This window comes from Sprattus sprattus (assembly GCF_963457725.1).
Source record: "Sprattus sprattus genome assembly, chromosome: 4".
Classification (NCBI taxonomy): domain Eukaryota; kingdom Metazoa; phylum Chordata; class Actinopteri; order Clupeiformes; family Clupeidae; genus Sprattus; species Sprattus sprattus.
The window spans coordinates 19,180,001-19,197,439 of record NC_137923.1 but is presented as its reverse complement, the minus strand read 5'-3'; the positions used below and the strand labels follow the sequence as shown (position 1 = coordinate 19,197,439).

The 17,439-nt window shown below is 43.5% G+C and overlaps 1 protein-coding gene across 7 annotated transcripts in view; it reads left to right on the top strand.

The window, feature by feature from the left end:
• Positions 1-17,439, top strand: part of eps15l1b (epidermal growth factor receptor pathway substrate 15-like 1b) — a 29,626-nt gene that overhangs the window by 4,648 nt on the left and 7,539 nt on the right. For 4 of the 7 annotated variants that reach the window (XM_080837123.1, XM_080837125.1, XM_080837122.1 and 1 more), the window contains 13 exons: positions 1,771-1,928; positions 2,413-2,569; positions 3,562-3,624; positions 4,457-4,548; positions 5,274-5,346; positions 5,686-5,847; positions 6,256-6,453; positions 9,749-9,925; positions 10,653-10,767; positions 11,769-11,863; positions 12,063-12,123; positions 14,432-14,514; positions 14,921-15,011. In XM_080837123.1, the coding sequence (XP_080693249.1) occupies positions 1,771-1,928; positions 2,413-2,569; positions 3,562-3,624; positions 4,457-4,548; positions 5,274-5,346; positions 5,686-5,847; positions 6,256-6,453; positions 9,749-9,925; positions 10,653-10,767; positions 11,769-11,863; positions 12,063-12,123; positions 14,432-14,514; positions 14,921-15,011 (1,525 nt within the window). Of the gene's footprint in view, positions 1-1,770; positions 1,929-2,412; positions 2,570-3,561; positions 3,625-4,456; positions 4,549-5,273; positions 5,347-5,685; positions 5,848-6,255; positions 6,454-9,748; positions 9,926-10,652; positions 10,768-11,768; positions 11,864-12,062; positions 12,124-14,431; positions 14,515-14,920; positions 15,012-16,266; positions 16,289-17,439 lie in introns of all 7 variants that reach the window. The other 3 variants (XR_013968621.1, XM_080837127.1, XM_080837126.1) reach the window with 2 other exon arrangements.

Genomic DNA, 17,439 nt, shown 5'->3' with positions numbered 1-17,439 from the left:
CATACACACACACACACACACACACACACACACACACTCACACACATATGGGGCTATGTAAACATGGTTACATACACACAGATACACATGTAAGTACTCACATACACACACACACACAATAAGACTCACACACTAGCTCAAGACACCCTTAACAAAGAGTAAAGCCTGGAGCAGTCTTAACCCTCAGGAGTTATCCTGCATGAACTAAGAGCCTCTTCTCAGGTGCTGCTCAGTGAACTCTAATCCATTCAAAGCTCACTAACAATGCAGAAGCCTGCTACATATCAACACACTCACTGGTTTACATCATATTGAGTTCAAAAGCAGCTAAAGGAACCAGAAACCCTCTAGAACACAGAGCTAACCAACACAAAAGATAGGCAAAAGTTAGATTTGTTAGAACCTCTACAAAAAGTCAAACAGGTGTACAAGTAAAGAACGCCACAAAGAAGACTGATCCATCTGTGATAGGATAGTGTTTGGACAACCTATCAGAAATTGAAACATTTTTTCAGGGTAAAAAAGCAGGTTGCATTTGCTCATAGTACTTACAGCATCCAGTAGATATATATTACAAATGATTGTAAACACTTAAGAACTGACCTACAGCTTGTGCACAAACGGAAATGACAGACATTTTCTGGTTTTGATTTTCCTCTACTTTGAGCCCCATACGTGTGCCGTGTTCACAATCAAATCAAATCAAGGGGCGGGGGGGGGGGGGGGGGGGTTACAAACACTTGTAAAAACACACAGATTTTCCAGAGATAAATAAACAGGCAATATCGTACTAACATTGCAGTCCTCAGGTGGGATTTTAGGATTGTTAGGCTTGGCTTGTTCTTGGCCAACACCTGTTTTATATTATCCTTTTATCCTTGGCTGGATCTTTTCCCTACTCTTTCTGACGTGGCTGTAGAGGAACTGGTCCCGCGCAAACCTGATTTTCAGTCCTCTGATCAGGTTGCCCAGCATTCTCCACTTAATGACGAGCCTGTATCTGTTCCCTGATCCCTCCTCCACCGGCACCACCACCGCATGAAAACCATGTTAAACAATAGCACTTTTGCTTTTGGTATGCGTCCCGTATATCTTCTTCTAAGAGCTGGACAAAGGGGAACAGCATTCCAGCCGGTTTACATGCTAAACAGACGGCTCCCAGCAGTTTCATTTCTAAAGTGAGTTAGAGTGAGTGTGTGTTGGGGGTTTGTCTTTGGACACTTCTTTAGGTAGAGAACCGGTTTGGCAAGCTGAGGAATGGGGATAGAGGTCTGGTAAGAGGATAGTACACTCCTCAATACCTCTGGCCGACACACACACCACTTGCGCTCTCTGGTGCAAGGAAACCATGACTACACAGCAGTTTGGCTAGAATGTCTCTAAGAATGAAAAGACTAGTCAATGCAGAGAAATACAGAAAGCAAAACTGTTCAAGCCAGCGGTGTGAGAGGAATTGAAAGAGAAAGAACTAAGGTAAATTAGGTCAAAATTTATATTTTACAAGAAGTGATGTTGACAAACAGTTTCACCCACTAAAAATCATCAAAGAATTCCAGGGTTGACCAAATTATTATGGCCTTCAGAAGCAGGTTTATCAAACACAAAATGAATCTCACCACTGCCGGTTGACTTAAAGTGCATCACAGTCATGCCATCTAAGCAAAACAATAAACTCATTCATTGATTAATGATCAAAAACGGATATGTTTTCATGTGTCTTCTCCTCTCTGCCCATGTGTGTGTGTGTGTGTGTGTGTGTGTGATTTCTAGCCTGCAGTGAGCTGGGTGGTCCCACTGGCCGACAGAGGGCGCTATGACGACATTTTTGCGAAAGCCGACTCTGATATGGATGGCCTGCTTGGGGGCGCTGAGGTCAAAGACATCTTCATGAACTCAGGACTGTCTCAGAGCATGCTAGCACGCATCTGGTGAGAGAGAGACAGGAGATATAGAACATTAGAGACAGAATGGAATTCAGTAATAAAGAGAGAAAGACGTCATTACCAGCTAAGTGCTTATTATGTAAGACTGCTTTTGCCTTGGCCTGAGGGACACTTTCTCTTTTTGGGTTTATAGGTAAGCCCTCATCTATCAGTAATGATTCTTAGCTGCTGTTAGTCAGATGCTGGACTGATGTGGGTGAACATCAAGATGATTTCAGCTTTTAAGTACTCCCCCCCCCCCCCTCCCTTCTCAGCTTTCTAAAGCAGCTCTCATCCTGGCAAGGAGAGAACACTCAGTCAAAGTAATAACAAAAAGCAGACACTCATTTGTGGTCCAACATGAATGTGTTCTCTGACTGCACATTCCAAAACTTCGGACCAACCTTTGCTATCTATCTTTGAGAACAAGGTCTGGCCAGGTCTTGGTCGTTAACCACAGGCCTCTCCTCTCCTGCGCTGCTTGTTGCAGGTCTCTGTCCGACACCAAACAGATGGGGAAGTTGTCCAGGGAGCAGTTCTCTCTGGCCATGTACCTCATCCAGCAGAAGGTCACCAGAGACCTGGACCCTCCTCAGGCCCTCAAACCAGACATGATCCCCCCGTCAGAGAGGGGAACACCGGGACCCGTGAGTAACATAGTCAACACACACACACACACACACACACACACACACACACACACACAAACACACACACACACACACACACACACCTCTTTACACACACCTCTATACACACACAGACACACACAATTATACACCCATACACAAACAGTTATACACACACACACACACACACACACACCCATTTAGAACACAAATACAAATATCCACAGAAATGTATGTATGTGTGCCTATATGCACACACGTATACAAGTACAAAGATCCACTACCTTCTCACCAACACATTAGCCGGAGGCCAAATTCACCATCAGCCATCGGCAACTGTGCATTTGAGTGACATGTTGCTGATGTTCTCAGAACGGTCCATTCAAAGCTCTAGATCATTTCTATCTGTTAATGAGAGCCAAGTTTTGACTGAAATGCTGAAGGGGAACGTTCATGATGCACAATCCTGCATGAGGCCGGAGCTTAAATCAGCGTCTGCTGGCTCACCATGCTGACAGCGGTAGCCCTTCTGACACCTTCTCAATCATCGAAAATGTTAAACTCTGTTTAAAACTCATGTTGCATGCACCTGAATTCTATCTGCTATTGAGCTGAATTGATTAACTGTTACTGGCTTTATAGACTGGCAATTAATCTAGCCTGTGCTGGTGTGGCTTGATGAATGTGTGATTTGGGTCTTTGCTCTCTGGGGCCTAGTGCATTTTGATGGCTGGGAAGTTTCTTCATATCTCTCTGTTTCATGCTCATACTTTGCCCCTACCTCTTGAAGCAGGATGACTAATTCTGAAGGGCATTTCATACATCCCAATCAAATTCCCTATTTTTTTCTGTTTGTGGTTCACATCTCTGTTTCCCCTTCTTCATGGCTGTGTGTGTGCGTGCGTGTGCGCGAGTGTGTGTGTGCGCGAGTGTGTGTGTGTGTGTGTGTGTGTGTGTGTGTGTGTGTGTGTGTGTGTGTCTCCATGTTGTCTTAATCCTCTTTCCTGCAGGGTTGCTATGGCTTTATGGCTCCTCTTCTTACCCCACAAAGAGCTGCGTTTAACATTGGCCGCGTGAGTAATGTCCTCTCGCGTTAGCTAGAGTAGAATAACATAGAGTAGAATACAATAATACATTCCTATGATCGCCACCCACTTGTGTACCTGTTGGCGATCCTCATATTGGTTGGTTTACATAAATCTCTAGCACCAGTTCTACTATGTTCCTGTTACAGGTTTCTCAACTCTGTCTCTCTGAGCTGTCTCATATCTAAGCACATACTGCCCTCTAGTGTTGCAATTGCACATTTCTATACCTCTTAAACTGTCATGACTTCGTTCAAGGGATATCAATAGCATTCTGATATTTTTCCATTCTGGCACTTACTATGTGTTTCTTCTTCTTTGGTGGTTTAAAGAAATATCACCCCTACCTTATGTTATAAAGAATTACCCAGTTCACTTTACTTTACTTGACTTCACTTTACTTTACTTCTCTTCACTTCACATGAAAGTGAAAGGTTGGATAAGAGAGTGTGTGTGTATGTAGTGGTGTGTGCTGTGAACTGGTGCAACTTGTGAACGCTGTGGTTACACCTTGGTGAGTGACTTTGCCGCACATCCACTCTGCCTTACCACAGGTGCAGCCAGTGTGTGTGTGTGTGTGTGTGTGTGTGTGTGTGTGTGTGCTTTTTTGGTACTTCTAGTAATGGGCTCATTTTGTACACTCTTCTGTCAATATACAGTACATCACTTACACATTCTCTCCCTATCTTTGTCTCCATCTCCAAGTGTCTCTGTTCTCACCCCCCCCCCCTTCCTCTGTGTTTAATATCCACATTCTCTCTCTCTCTCTCTCTCTCTCTCTCTCTCTTTCCATGTCTGACTCTGTGTCTCTCCTCTGCAGGACACCATCAGCAGCAGCTCAGTGGTGGCCCTGGAACTCACTGGGACCAAAGAGCTGGATGACATCATCCAGGAGATCAACCAGCTGCAGAGGTGAGGGGGCTCAGTGTCCCAAACACCTCCAGTTGGGTCTGATCTTGTCATCGCGGTTAGGCTTCTCACCCCTAACGTTTTTTATAGAATTTGACTAACACAGAATGCACAACCAGAGGGCCGTGCAGAGCAATTAGCTGAATTTGACAGAATTGCGTATTTAAATCATTGACATCACAGAAACAATATGACATGGGTTTTCAAGGTCAACCCTATCAGTATAGTTAACTAAAACCCCCTAAAGAACTTATTGGAGAACTAACAGGTTGTTCAAAAAATTACGTTCTTCGCTCACACTCTGTCTCAGTAATTATGTGTATCACTGTCAATGGTAACTTGATGATGAACTTTAAGATTTGGGGAATTTTTCCCTTGGGTTTCTACGTCCCAGATACTGTTACCTGAATGTATGCACTTGCACTATGCATGCACTTTTACCGCTTTCACTACATCTAAAATAGTCCCATTACATTTGGACTAACACATATCTGACTTCTTCACTTGATTATAACTACTACCACCTCCATTAGTTAACAAGCCATCTTAAGGTTCTTGTATAGCTACACACTGGACATAGAATTGTGGGAGTGACACCTGCTGCCTTGAATGGATACGATGTCCATAACTAAAATTATTTTACAACAATGTCCCAGAATCATTTGTTTTTATCTAAGATAGTTTCCAATAATTACCCTGAGACTTAAAAGTGTTTAATGTCCTCACAGGGAGAAAGTTACAGTGGAGCAGGAGATCAGGGAGAAAGAGGGGACCCTGCGACACAAGAGCAGCGAGCTTCAGGTAAGACGCGGAGCACAACTGTGTTTCCCGAAAGCATCGTTAAAACAACGACCGTGGTAACTGTGAAAAGGGAGAGTGTTCAAAGACATGCAGTAGTGTGGTTAACATCTAACCATTCGGCCTCAGCTGATACTCCACAGCAGCCTCTCTTTATGTGCCTAGATGCATGTTGACTGATGAAACAGCGGGCTAGGTGACACTGTCTTTCACTCATGCCAGAGCTGGAGAGTTGAGTCCCCCTTCTGAGCTGGAGCGCCTATGCTAATTAGAAACATTGGAAAGCTGCTGTGTGGGATTTATTGTGTTATTGGGTCTGAGTGGTGGGTGCTGCCTCCCTAGGACATGCAAGGGGAGCTGGAGAGGGAGACCAGCGGGGTGCAGGACCTGGAGGCCCAGCGTCAGGTGGCCCAGGACAGGCTTCAGGAGATGGACCAGCAGAGGGCCAAGCTGGAGGACAAGCTCAACGATATAAAGAGCAAGTTCCAGATGGAGAGCCAGAAGGTGAGACCTGCACACACATAACATTCCTGGAAAACTGGGCCTGCCCTGTGTGTCTGTGTGTGTGTTTGCACCAGGCTACTAAAGGAGCTCCCCTCCCCCCAGGCAATCAGACTTTTGAACGCACTGTGTTCACAACAACTCTGTGTGTTTGGGTGTGTGAGTCCCGCACTTTTTTTCTATTTCTTATGTAAAATAGTATTTATTGTTACACAAGGTCTCTATTGCTCGTAGCTTGTCTCCCTTGTACGTCTGCTAAATTACTCAATGTGTGTGTGTGTGTGTGTGTGTGTGTGTGTGTGTGTGTGTGTGTGTGTGTGTGTGTGTGTGTGTGTGTGTGTGTGTGTGTGTGTGTGTGTGTGTGTGTGTGTGTGTGTGTGTGTGTGTGTGTGTGTGTGTGTGTGTGTCCAGGTCTCATCGATGCAGCTGGAGATCAGCTCTCAAGAGCAGGAGGTGCAGAGCCAGGAGAAGGATCTGAGTCGCACGCGCACAGACCTGTACTGCCTGCAGCAGGAGGAGAGTCAGCTGGAAGAGCGCATACACGCCGGCCAGGCCAAGCTCCAGAGCATCCTCAACCTACTCAAGACCTCTAAGGACGAGATGGAGGAGGTGACAAACACACACACACACACACACACACACACACACACAAACCTGCAGAGCATCCTCAACCTGCTCAAGACCTCTCAGGATGAGATGGAGGAGGTGACAAACACAAGCACACACATCCTCACCCATCACACACGGACCTACACATAACCCTTAAACCCTATTCCTAGCTTTTTATGTTGAAAAAATAGTTTTTTCCCCTCTCTACTTTTCAGTCGTCTCAGCTCAGCTTCTGAAAGGTATATAAAAAGTGCAAAATTGGCTTTGTGTATACATCCCAAAAATAGAAACAACATGTTTAAAACTGATAACGACAACAGTGCAGTTTTGGATGTTGAGGTGAGTGATTCTTAGGTCATGATGTCTTTTGACTTTGTTGTTGTATGTCTGTTGTGCCCTTTTCACTTGCTGCCTTCATATTATCATATCATTTTACCACATAATGTTAAAGGATACACTTCTAGTTACACACACATACACACACACACACACACACACACACACACACACGCACACGCACACTTACTCTCACACACACAAACACACACACACACACAAACACACACACAAACACACTTACTCTCTCACACACACACACACACACACACACACACACACACACACACATAGTTGTTGTGAACACAGTGCGTTCAAAAGTGTGATTGCCTGGGGGAGGGGAGCTCTTAGTAGCCTGATAGCTCTTATGTGGTCCTGTACCTTTGTCCAGACTTCATGAGGGGATCACTGCTGTGGGAACGGTGGGAGGGATGCCTGGTGCGATGGAGCCTGTGCCAATGCAGTGTTGGTGGTTTAACTCCAGTAAAGATGAAAGTGCTAGTGCTTCAGTCTCCTTTAGACTGGACAGGCAGTCATTTGTCAGAAACACAACATTCTTACACAAGTCCACCGCTCTCAGATATAAAAATACAATGAAAGACTAACCTGACATTATAAAGCAATTAAAACCACTTGTGGACAACAAGGCCTCTAGAACTTGTGGTTCTTGAGCAGTGCAGATAGCAGGCGTGTGTGTGTGTGTGTGTCTGTGTGTGTGTGTCTGTGTGTGTGTGTCTGTGTGTGTGTGTGTGTGTCTGTGTGTTTGTGTCTGTGTGTGTCTGTGTGTGTCTGTGTGTGTCTGTGTGTGTCTGTGTGTGTCTGTGTGTGTCTGTGTGTGTCTGTGTGTGTGTGTGTGTGTGTGTGTGTGTGTGTATGTGGGAATGTGGCCCAAACCTCAGAAGTGAGTTTATCAAGCCCAGATTCAGCACACTAGTGTTGTGCAGCTTTTGAAGTGACTTTCTTAACTCTTCACACGCTTGATTCCATCGCATCGATGTTTTTTCCTATCTTGTACCTGTAACGTCTATCCATCTGTATGCATATATTGATCAAAAATAAAGTCGCAACTAAAACAATCTCAATTAATTTAATTTCATTTAATTTTGAGTTATATATATTATATATATATATATATATATATATATATATATATATATATATATATATATATACAGTGGGGCAAAAAAGTATTTAGTCAGCCACCAATTGTGTAAGTTCTCTCACTTAAAAAGTTGAGAGATGCCTGTAATTTTTATCATAGGTACACCTCAACTATGAGAGACAAAATGAGAAAAAAAAAATCCAGAAAATCACATTGTCTGATTTTTAAAGAATTTATTTGTAAATTATGGTGGAAAATAAGTATTTGGTCACCTATAAACATGCAAGATTTCTGGCTTTCACAGACCTGTTACTTCTTCTTTAAGAGGCTCCTCTGTCCTCAACTCGTTACCTGCATTAATGGTACCCGTTTGAACTTGTTATCAGTATAAAAGACACCTGTTCACAACCTAAAACTGTCACAATCCAAACTCCACTATGGCCAAGACCAAAGAGCTGTCAAAGGACACCAGAAACTAAATTGTAGACCTGCACCAGGCTGGGAAGACTGAATCTGCAATAGGTAAGCAGCTTGGTGTAAAGAAATCAACTGTGGGAGCAATTATTAGAAAATGGAAGACATAAAGACCACTGATAATCTCCCTAGATCTAGGGTTCCCCGCAAGATCTCACCCCGCGGGGCCAAAATGATCACAAGAACGGTGAACAAAAATCCCAGAACCACACGGGGGGACCTAGTGAATGACCTACAGGGAGCTGGGACCAAAGTAACAAAGGCTACCATCAGTAACACACTATGCCGCCAGCGACTCAAATCCTGCAGTGCCAGACGTGTCCCCCTGCTTAAGCCAGTTCCTGTCCAGGCCCGTCTGAAGCTTGCTAGAGAGCATTTGGATGATCCAGAAGAGGACTGGGAGAATGTCAGATAGTCAGATGAAACCAAATTATAATTTTTTGGTAAAATCTCAACTTGTCATGTTTTGAGGACAAAGAATGCAGAGTTGCATCCAATGAACACCATACCTACTTTGAAGCAAGGGGTTAGAAACATCATGCTTTGGGGCTGTTTTTCTGCAAGGGGACCAGGACGACTAATCTGTGTAAAGGAGGGAATGAATGGGGCCATGTATCGTGAGATTTTGAGTGAAATCCTCTTTCCATCAGCAAGGGCATCGAAGATGAAACGTGGCTGGGTCTTTCAGCATGACAATGATCCCAAACACACCGCCTGGGCAATGCAACAGTGGCTTCGTAAGAAGCATTTCAAGGTCCTGGAGTGGCCTAGCCTGTCTCCAGATCTCAACCCCATAGAAAATCTGTGGAGGGAGTTGAAAGTCCGTGTTGCCCAGGGACAGCCCCAAAACATCGCTGCTCTAGAGGAGATTTGCATGGAGGAATGGGCCAAAATACCAGCAACAGTGTGTGAAAAGCTTGTGAAGACTTACAGAAAACGTTTCACGTCTGTCATTGGCAACAAAGGGTATATAACAAAGTATTAAGATGAACTTAAGTTATTGACCAAATACTTATTTTCCACCATAATTTGCAAATCAATTCTTTAAAAATCAGACAATGTGATTTTCTGGATTTTTCCCCCTCATTTTGTCTCTCATAGTTGAGGTTAACCTATGATAAAAATTACAGGCATCTCCTATCTTTTTAAGTGAGAGAACTTGCACAATTGGTGGCTGACTAAATACTTTTTTGCCCCACTGTATATATATATATATATATATATATATATACTCAGACACACATACTCACCATGTATAATAAACCATATAGACATGATTGCATTGTTTGTTTTGATGTGAAACATGAAAGAGCCAGCATGCCAGTTTTTTTCTTGTAGTGTTTAAACTTCTCCCCCTTGCCCCCCCCCCCCCCCCCCCCCCAGGCAAAGAGTGAGCTGACCCAGATCAACAGCAGCCAGCATGAGCTTACTAAGACCATTGAGGAGTACAGCAAGGCCCTGAACGGCAGCCTTAGTGACCTGACCCGCTTCCCTGAGCTCGATGACCCCCTGCCCAACAATAAGCCTCTGGAGCGCCTTAATGGGGGCCACGACGGCATGGTGCGTGTGTTTAGATAGTGGGTTTGTTTGTAAATGTTCGTTTGAGTGTGTGTGTAAGTGTGTGTGTATGTTTGCTTGTGTGAGTGTGTATTGTTTGTGTGTAAGTGTTTGTTTCTGTGTGTGTGTTTGCTTTAGTTTGTGTATTGCGCGTGTGTGTTTGTTTGTGGACATTTGTACTTGTTTGCTTATGTGTGTATGTACATGGAGGTGTGGTTTTAATCTCTGGCTCTACTGTGTGTTTGACAGACATCTTTGTGCCGTCTGAAAAAATATGTCTGACAGGCTCATCTAGTTGAACTCTTAAAGTAGCTGAAACCTTCTTATGCCATTTTTCCATATGAATGCTGTCGATCGGTGCGGCTTGGCTCAGCTTAGTTTGTTATAGTCTTTATTCAAACTTTCCAGATTCAACCTTTTAAACCGGATCTGCTTTATACGTGTCTTGATATACAAAAATACAGAAAACACTACGGCAAGCACTGAATGATGACTGAGCCCATCACAAAAGAGATGGTATCCTTGGTGTCACTCGGCACGTCTCAGGAGAGGGTACAAAATGTAAAAAAATGCACCCTTGTTGTTGAAGCCCCACGTTCCTCTGACTGAGACGTTTTGACAGCTGTCCCTTACCTGACCTCCATTTAGCTGATTGCTTTTTCTATGGGGTGTTTGAATGGGGAGCGAGGCCTGACTGTGTGTGTGTGTGTGTGTGTTTCTTTCATGGCAGGAGAGCAGCTCCAGCTCCTTCCGGTCTAGAGTAGCCATGTTCAACAGCACTGCCAAAGACATTCCAGCAGATCCCTTCAAGTCTGAGGATCCCTTTAAATCAGACCTCTTTCAAGGTAAACCCATTTCTCTGCCGCCTTTTTGAGTCTCTCGCTCAACACATACACACCTTGCTTTGCATCCATTTCAGCCTTTACTGGGCTCTTTGATCACATTTTGTCTGCTTGCCTGGCCCGCCTCTCTGTGTGTGTCTTTCTCGCCCTCCATTCCTTCTTCGCACCTTCTTAGGGTGTCAAACACAAAAAGAATATTTCACCTTTTATAACGCTGGCTAATGTGTGCACCGTGTGTGTAGTCTGATTTGCCCATTACTAAACCAGTGGGTGTCCTTAAGACCTGTAGACATTGCGTAGGGCATTGGATATCCATATAGAAGAAACTGCCACCTCTTAGGCAGTGGATGCTCTTAAGGCATGTGATCATTCATAAGTCCATGTGGTATCTTTATGGGCAAGGGGCATTCAAATGTAGGGCTGCTAGTGTAGGGCTGTTAGATTATGGTTTTGGTTTTTGGTTATGGCATGATTATAAGTTTGGTCAACATTGAGATCACAATTATGTAGCACGATTACTCTTTCAGTGTTTCCCCTAGGATTTTTTTCAGCAGCAATGTGGTTCTGCACTGGATCCCTAGTGCATTTATTTAATATCATTTTTTAAAACTTTATTAGTAGTAGTATTCTGTATATCATGTTTATATTATTGTATTATAATAATATATTAACCTATATTTTGTCTTGTTCACGTTTTAGTTAATAGACCATTACATACAGACAAGTGTTATCTCAAATCATCTTTAGTTCATTTGTGTACTGTTTAATGTTTTCTTCATATAAAACAATATTTAACTGTAGCTGAGAGTGAGTCTGGGTACTTATTCAGTGACTGAGAGTGAGTCTGGGTACTTATTCAGTGGCTGAGAGTGAGTCTGGGTACTTATTCAGTGGCTGAGAGTGAGTCTGGGTACTTATTCAGTAGCTGAGAGTGAGTCTGGGCAGAGGGAGGGGCGTTACTTGAATGTTAAGACTCCCACCATCTGGTGTCTCTTTTCCCTCAGATCCCTTCGGAGGAGATCCTTTCAAAGAGAGTGACCCTTTCAAAGCTGCCGATCCGTTTGCGTCCGCAGACCCCTTCGGGAAGGGTTCCTCAAAGGTAATGTGTGTGTTTCTCCTTCTCAGAACTTTTGCCAAAAGTGTTTCTATTCTGCACATGATTCCCACACCTTTTTGAAAAAAATGTCCACACCTTTTCTTAAATTACTGTGTTACTGCGCTATTTCTATACTTTGTTTTGACACTATTCTAACTATTGCTCTTTAAACTGACCGCTCCTCTCTCTCTCCCACACCCAGCCCAACTTGTCTCGAGGCGGCAGCCCTTTTGCCCAGTCCAGCACCAAGCCCAAAGACTCAGGTAGCCCATCCATCCATTTGTCTGTCCGTCAGTCAGTCAGTCAGCGCCCTGTTATTAAGCATCGCCTCTCTCTCTCTCCACATGTGTGTGTATATATATATATACACAAAAACACTAACCACAGTTGTCTCTGTGCATTGTCACCACTATTGCGATACACACACCCGCCTCACTGAAAATGGCAGCCCTCCTCTGCCTGTGTGTCTGTGTCTGTCAAAGAGGACAAATGCAGTTCGACACAAGGCCTTTTATTTAGATCTGTCTGCCGTAGACCCAGTGTGTGTTTGTTTGTCTTGGGCCGGGGCCTTGTGTTGTCTGCCATGGGAGTAGAAGAAAACAAGGGAGGGAGACAGAAAGTGGCTCAGCTCCCGCAGATGTCTTTTTCCAAATCTGTTCTAAGAAGTCCCAAGAAGTTCTAAAGTAAAAGACCACCAAACCTACACTGTAAACTCATGTCAATACTAATTTGCAGTGCGAGTCTGATGTACATTTTGCGGCTCAGCCCTTCGTCTTTGTCGCATTTGACTAGAGCAGGTTTCTGCTTTTGTCATAAGTGAAGGTGCATGTATTATACCCTACATTTATCCTTTTAGCAATCACTTTTACCCATAGCAACTTACAGTACATGTGAAGTATACATATCATCAGTTTTTTGTCTCAGTGACGACAAAAAAAAACATGACTTAAGTGTCTTCAGCATCTTGTTGACACCTTTGCTGTTGTTGAGTGACAGGAACACAAGACCAAAATGTTAGAAATACAGGCCACCAGTCGTGCTCCTTCCAGCTCCGGGCTTGCAAGCGTTAGTGGGAAGGGGAAGTGTCACCCCCCTCCAATGCCCCGTAATTTAAAGTGAAGCTAACATGAGGTTGGATAAGGCCTGAGTCGTTCCACTGAGAAATCTACCTGTGAACACGTTCATAAAACAATGTATACAATAACCATGAAAATGAGTAATGTGTGTTTCCCTCTCTGAACACTTCACACTTGTCATTTACCTTGTCGGAGAAGAAAATAGGAAAATTGCTATAAAGCAGCACATCCTTGACAAGGTCGTCAGTCATCATCCCTTTTTTGTTTTTCTTGTAGTCATTTATAGTTTTTTTTTTATTGTTATTATTATTTTAAGCAGAGGTTTTAGTGAAATATGTGTGTAGCCTCACATTTTCCTGTGGTTGAAGTCTATATTTAGGAGTCCTACCTACGCATTTAACGGCTGTCCGACTGAAAATAGTGGAGAGGAACAAGCATTGCTTTGTGGCCAAGCATAACAGAAAAGCTCAGGCTCTCTATTCAGCAGCACAGGCATACCTGAGAGAGAAAGAGGGAGAGAGAGAGAGACTCTTTCAATTCCCCATTTAACCACAGCAGCTCAAGCGGGGGAGCTGTTTTTACACTTTCTCTTTTCACTCTTGCCTTTGTCACACACACATACATGCGCATATAACATGCACAGACATACACATATACCCATACATACACCCAGGCACGCACACACAGCCACACTAACAGATACACAAATGCACATACAAGCGTGCACTCCCCCACACACACACGTAAACATTCACACACAACTCATTTGTGTCCCTTGTTTTTCTTGCTTCACTCTCTCTCCTGAAGGAAGTTGTTTTAGTTTATGAGAAACACACAGGCTGTGGATGCACATACATGTGCGTAAAACACACACAGCTCAGCTTGTTCAACACACTCCACACGTAACACCCTCCGAGGTGAAAAAGGAATGAGAGAGGAAAAAACACACACCGCGCATACCAGCATCTTGGAGAATAATAACTGGATTCATACCCTCATGAATGTCACCCTTGAAACCTCAAGCTCACAACAAACAGATTCTGTTACAAAGTTTTGTTTTGTTTCTCTTTTTTCCCCTGCTTTTTTTTTTGCCTTCGTCGACCCGCATTTGTCAATTTATTCATTAGGCCAGACGCATGCCCCAGTGTTGCAAACAGAGGCCCTGTCGTTGAGAAGGCAACAGAGGGGCCACTTACTGGCCCTAATGAGTTAATTAGAGACATACGTCAGGCCCAACAAAAAGGCGTTTTTTGCTGCCGTGGTAAGTCATGGAAAACCAAACGGTCGTGCCACATACCCCTCACTCTTAAAATAGTACCTGGCCGTTTGAATAAACTGAGATTGTTGGGGGAGGGGTGAGTTGGGGGTTGGGAGTGTGTGGTTTTTCAGGAATTTTGCATTACTAGATGTTTCCATTAAGTTGTGTGTGTGTGTGTTCTTTTTTCCCCTTTCTACTTCCCCCCACGTCTCCTCCATCTTGCTCCCTCACTCCTAGATCCGTTTGGCAAAGAGGACCCCTTTGCGAACAGCGCCTTTGGAAGTGGGGGTGGCTTTGCTGACTTTGGGCAAATGTCAAAGGTAGGGCGGAGGACAGGAGCGGAGTGTGACGCAGGTTCTGCCGTCCGCTCGGTACCATGCTGCAGATGTTTGTCATCACACTGCGTTTCCAATACACATGCACACACACACACACACACACACACACACACACACACAGACACACACACACTCACACGCGCGCTACCAAACAAGCACCTCTCAAGATGGAATCCTTCACTGCTACTACTGCTCCTAACATCTACATCTACTTGACCTTGTTTTGGACACTCATTCTACATCCATGATCACATTTGTATTCATTGTAGCAGAGGCTCTTATCCAGAGCAGCTCACAGCACTGTGTAATACTACTATAGCCTCTAAACAGCTCTGTAATAATTGTAATTTACAATGCATTGTCTTTCTATGTCCGGCTCTGTGAACAGGGTTTCTCTGGGTCGGCTTTTGAGAGGAAGCCTTCCAATCCTCCTAAGAAGAACGTTCCTCCCAGGCCAGCTCCTCCTCCCTATAGCTCCGGTAAGAACACCCCCCCACCCCCCACCCCCCCCCCCCCCCCTTATACCGTCACTAGGAATTACCAGGTACCAAGGTCATGAGTGTCTAATACTCTATCCACAGGTGCAATGTGTATTGTTTTAGGTTTTTGTTTTCAAAATGAAAATGATTTTACACATGCAATGATGTTTGTGTTGGACAATATGTGTGTTAGGTGTTTTTGCATTTATTTGTATTTGTTAGTGTACAGAATCCTTTAAAGAATACCCCCTAAAGTCTGAAACAGTCAAACTAGATGGTCTTGGGTGTTTGAATTAGGCCTTCAGTATTACATTGTTATTGTGCGTCTATTGTGCATCATTGTCCACTCCATATTACTCCAAATGATCATTTTGGTCATGCATTCCTCTGTTGGAAGCTAAAATTGTATCTGAAACATTTCTGTTTTCAGCCACTTTCAAGCAACTAAGTGAGAAATACATAGTTTTGTTCTTGTTCTTTGTTCTTGTTTTTGTGACATCATACTGTCAAATCTGAAACAGGACTGTGAGTCACTGTCATTCTAGGTTGATGGAATTATCTGACAGTCTGTAGCTGAGTTCAGCCTTTGAGATGCTGATAGGATCATGTGTCTGGACTTCTTCTTCTTCTTTTTTAATTCTCTCCTAATTATAAGCCTGCCTTTTAGCCTTGGACCTTTGTCACAGGAAAAATTGGATTATGCACGGTTCCATTAGTTAGGAAGTAGCACCACGCCATTACCAGTCTTTATGGGTGACTAGGGTGTGAATTTAGGGCAGTGTACATTCAGTCCTGTTATATTATGTGTTATGGCAGATACTCTAGTTTGTAATTAGTTGTCATGAAAGACGGTGTCCAATGATATAACCGGGTCATGTTGCCATTGTTGATAAAAGGAGGATAAGGTGTGGATGGGGGGCAGGGGGAAGGGAACTGAGGAAGGCAGATAATGAATATCTACATAGGTGAGGGAAAATCTGACAGATAGCAGACCGTGAGGGGATATCCGCTGAATTTGACAAAAAGTGTACTGGATTAGAATCGCTGACCTTTTGAACAGATGTGTGAGCCTGAGAATCATGCCAGTGATGGGACTCGTCAATGAAGTTGCGATGACCAAGAATTTGGTCGTTCATTTCTCAATGTACAATGGCATTGTGATTTGTGATTGGATCAGATTGTTTGGCCCTATGAAAATGACATTTTTACCTAGAAACTGTCACTGCCTCATTACACCTCTCCACTCCTCTCCTAGATGACACTGTCTATAAGTGAAGGTAGGTGAAACTAAGTCTGACATCAGGTCAGGTCTGTTTCAGTTCCAAGTCTATTGATGTGAACTGAAATTAATTAACTGAACCTGGCACGTGTGTTGAACTCACCTAATTACAATGACAGGGGGCAGCCAGCCACAACTGGATGGCAGTTTAAAAAAAAAAATGGTGTGTTCAGATGAAGTGAGGCCTGCTGCATGCCTCAATCGTGTACGTATGGCTGAAATAACTTCCTCTTTTTGTGAGTTTGTGACTTGTTTTTGAGCTTATCAACAGGAAACCGTGTGGGCATGGAACCGCTTGGTTTTCACCAGAGTGAAGTGTGATCCCCCCCCTCCCCCCTACCCCACCACCACTACTGGGTAGTTGGGGGTTGTGTTGTGGAGTGTGTGATGAAATGTGAACACATCTAAAAACTGTTTTTGAATTAACAAGTCAGCCAGTAAATTCACAAAAGTTAATTCACAGACAATAGAGAACACTTAAAGAATTATTGAAGAGACGAACAGTCTAGTATAGATAAAGCATTTTGTCAGGTTCTAATCAAGACACGCTATTTTTAAGTTAATCTTCATGGACATCCAAATATGTAAAAAAAAAATATATATATATATATATATATATATATATATGTTTATGACCGTCTAGACTAGAGGCCATACAATTTAAAGTGTGGAAAGAAAAGAGACAGGCTGATAGGCCAAATGTAGTGAGAAGGGCGCACAGAAGGATTAGACAAAGACGGTCAGTACAGGGCTGCACTCTGGAGCTCCACAAACCCTTGGGAGCACTGAGAAGTGTGCATGTGTGGTTGTATTATATATGTATTATACATATTTTGGATGTGTCGATGTGAGTGTGAGAGAGTGAGTGTGTGTGTATGTGTGTGTGTGTGTGTGTGTGTCTATATATATATATGATAGTGTGCAGTGGCGTGCACACATAGACACTAGGTGGTGCTAACGCACCAGGACTTTTGCCCTTTATCAACGAAAATGCCCTTTTGAAACTTTTTTTTTTTTATATTATTAACATTTTACTGAGGCTGGTTTTGAAATGATCTTTTAAAAACCTAAGCGATTAAAAACGACTGAAACAATGCCCAAAAATGAGCCACGTCCCCCTTGCACAGACCAGACTCAATTCTCTTCCTT